The sequence below is a fragment of the Fonticula alba genome, assembly GCF_000388065.1.
Source record: "Fonticula alba strain ATCC 38817 unplaced genomic scaffold supercont2.5, whole genome shotgun sequence".
Taxonomy (NCBI): Eukaryota; order Rotosphaerida; family Fonticulaceae; genus Fonticula; species Fonticula alba.
In genome coordinates this window covers 286,278-289,366 of record NW_009242975.1, presented here as the reverse complement: position 1 = coordinate 289,366, position 3,089 = coordinate 286,278, and the positions used below count along the sequence as shown (strand labels likewise).

General features: G+C 74.9%; 1 protein-coding gene across 1 annotated transcript in view; it reads right to left on the bottom strand.

Moving 5' to 3' along the window:
* Positions 1 to 22: 22 nt before the first annotated feature.
* H696_03256 (CAMK protein kinase) overlaps positions 23 to 3,089 on the bottom strand; it is a gene marked incomplete at both ends in the record, with an annotated part of 5,003 nt that continues 1,936 nt past the window's right edge. The window contains 9 exons of the mRNA XM_009497135.1: positions 23 to 219; positions 739 to 853; positions 1,021 to 1,226; positions 1,394 to 1,551; positions 1,699 to 1,768; positions 1,863 to 2,045; positions 2,152 to 2,191; positions 2,348 to 2,457; positions 2,576 to 3,074. Coding sequence (XP_009495410.1) covers positions 23 to 219; positions 739 to 853; positions 1,021 to 1,226; positions 1,394 to 1,551; positions 1,699 to 1,768; positions 1,863 to 2,045; positions 2,152 to 2,191; positions 2,348 to 2,457; positions 2,576 to 3,074 — 1,578 coding nt within the window. The remainder of the gene's footprint in view (positions 220 to 738; positions 854 to 1,020; positions 1,227 to 1,393; positions 1,552 to 1,698; positions 1,769 to 1,862; positions 2,046 to 2,151; positions 2,192 to 2,347; positions 2,458 to 2,575; positions 3,075 to 3,089) is intronic.

Genomic DNA, 3,089 nt, shown 5'->3' with positions numbered 1-3,089 from the left:
CCGCCGGCAAGCGGCCCGGGCGCTAGACACGCCGGAGGATGGCCAGCAGGCGACGCGCGGTCATCCGCCGGTGGGGCTCCGGTGACCACAGCTCCGGCAGGGCCTCCAACAGCGGGGCCACGCCGGCACTGACGTCGCGCGAGTATACCGACCGCGGGCCCCGGCTGCCGGGGTTCTGGCCGGACGCCACCAGGGCGATGATTTCCGGGAAGGAGACGTCTGATTGCGGCAAGCCGAGGGGGGGGGGGGGGGGGGGGCGCCCAGGACGCCACGGTGCAGGGCATCCCCCGGGGCTCGTGTGGTTAGCATCGCCCCGGGGCCAGCGGGGGGGGGGGGGGGGGGGGGGGGGGGGGGGGGGGGGGGGGGGGGGGGGGGGGGGGGGGGGGGGCAGGGCCGAGACAAAAGCACAGGGGTCTCTGCTCCCGTGGGAGAAGCAGCCCCGCCGCCCACACGCAGACACCGACTGGCCGGCCGGCCGGCCGGCCGGCCGACCGACACAGACATCATCCGGCCCGTGCTCCCGGCCCTCACGGCTCCGGCGAGCCTAATCCCTGTCTGGGGCAAGCAGCGGGGCGTGGGGGGGCGGCCCCGGGGCGGGGCCCGGGCGGGGGGATGCGGAGTCCGAGGGGTCGGGCAGCGGGGGGGCGGGGGGGGGGGGGGGGGGCCAGGGGGGGGGGGGGGCAGCCAAAGCAGGGCACCGGCGGCCGGGGCCGCGGCAGAGGGTGTGTGCGTGCGTACCGGACCATGGGCGCTCGTGCGACAGCACATGCCAAATGACCGACCCGGCGGCGTACATGTCGGCCGCCTGGAAGTCCACGGCTCTGAGATCGCTGCGGCTTGTGAGGTTGAGGATCTGCATGCAGGTGTGCGCGCGCGCGTCCGTGAGCATGGGTGCGGGCGTTGCGCCGCGAGGCGGTCGCATCGTGGGCGGTCGGGCGGGATGGGCCCCGGCCCGGGGGGCGAGGGCATGCGTGTGCGCGAAAAAAAAAAGAACCCCGGCCCGGGGCCGAGGGCACGCACCTCGGGCGCCGCAAAGGGCACACTGCAGGACATCAGCAGGATGGCGTCCAGCAGGGGCGGCGACCGCCCGGCCGCACAGGCCAGGCTGAAGTCCGACAGGACGGCCCGCATGCGGCCGGTGTCGCCATACTGGCGAATGAGGACATTGGAGGACCGGATGTCCCGGTGTGCGATGTCATTCATGTGCAGGTACTCCAGGCCGAGGACTGCGCACGGCCGGCCGGCCGGCCGGAGCGGCCCCGGGGGAAGGTGCGGGGCAGGGAGCGGGCGGGGGAACGGTGTTAGTGGCGCGGGCGCGGTGCGTGGGGGACCGCCTGCTGACGGGGGCGACAGCGGGGCCCCTTGCCGCTGGTCGAGGGGCGTGGCCACGTACGCAGGCCGGAGATGACGGTCATGGCGTCCTCCACGTGCAGGATGTCGCCGCCCTTGAGCAGGGTCGCCAAGTCGGTGGGGTGGCCCTCCAGCACGATGGCCGACGGGACCTCCGTGTAGCCGAGCATCTCCACCACGTTCGGCGAGTCCCTCATGGCCCTGGGCGGGCGCGGGCAGGGGGCGAAGGGGAAGCAGGGAAGGCCGTCAGAGGACAAGGCGCCGCGCGCAGACCCGGGGCCCTCCGCCGGGGCGAGGGCCCGGGCGCCGGCCAGGCAAAGAGCCACAGGGCCGCATGTGGCCACGTACCAGAGAATGGACATTTCATTGCGGAACATGGCCTCGCGGTGGTCGTCGGTCATGGAGCTGGACTCCTGGCCTGCGGGCGGGGGGGTTAGTCAGATCGGCACACCGGCGGAGTGCGTCCAGGCAGGGAGGGAGGGGGGGGGGGAAGCCACCGGGCAGGGACGCACGCTCGACGGTCTTCAAAACGAGCGCGCGCCCGGCGGCCTGCTGAATGAGGGACGCCTTGAGCGGGACAACCGGCTGCACGGTCAGGCGGGTGCCCTTGCCGACGATGCTCACCGGCGACTGGGCCTCATCCACATGCAGGTCCTTGTTGAAGTCCAGGAGCAGGAAGTCCGGCACGAGGAAATCTGGGCGCCAGGGGGGCGAGCAGGGTGTCAGCGGCGGGGCCAATGGCAGAAGGGGGCGGGGGCCCGGCGCGAGGCGGGCTGGGCAACCCCCTCCGGCGCAACATACCCGGCATGTGGCTGGCTCCGGTGAGGGCCAGCTCCGAATCCTCGTCCCAGAGCGGGGAGCATTGGGGCGTGCGCGTGCGCGTGCGCGTGCGCGTGTGAGTACCGCCGCCAGGGGACCGGGCGCGTTCGCGAGGGGGCGAGGGGGGGGGGGGATGCCATGGGCAAGGAGAGGCCCGGGCGGCCGGGCGGGGACGCACATCTTCCTCCTTGGCACGGCGGCGCCGGCGAATGACGCAGAGGATCAGCAGGATGATGAGCAGCAGCAGGACCGCCGCCCCGATGCCCAGGCCCAGGGCCAGGGTGCGGGCTGGGTTGCCGGCGGGGGCGCCCGCGAGCGCGAGCGGCGCATGTCAGCAAGTGGATCGGGCCGCCGGGCGGCCGGGCCGAGGCAAGGCGCGTGACGGGCGCGCGGCCGGCACACGTACCAGACGTCGAGGGCTTCTCCGGGCAGGTGCCATCCACTTGGCACCAGGTTTCCTGGCAGGCATCGGCCCCGGGGCCGGAGCACGTGTGGCAGCCCTCGGCGCAGGGCGCACACCGGTCCGGCGCCTGGGCGAAGGTGCCGGCCGGGCAGGCCGCCACGCAGGCCGCCCCGTGGAGCAGCGAGCCGGCCGGGCAGGCGGAGCAGGCAGCCGCATTGCCGGGGGCCGTGCAGGCGGCGCACGAGGGGTCGCACGGCTGGCAGGCCATCGGCAAGCCGGCCGGTGCCTCGCCGGCCGGGCACTCCGACACGCACTGGCCCGTGGCCGGGAGGAGGGCCTGGCCGGCCGCGGCACAGGCAAGGCAGAAGTCCGCGCGTTCGGCGCAGCGTGCGCAGTCCGGCGAGCAGGGGACACAGGCGCCCGCGGCGGCGAGCATGCCGGCCGGGCACTCGGCCACACAGGCCCCGGCCAGGAGGAAGGAGCTGCCCTTGCAGGCATGGCACTCGGTGGCCGAGGC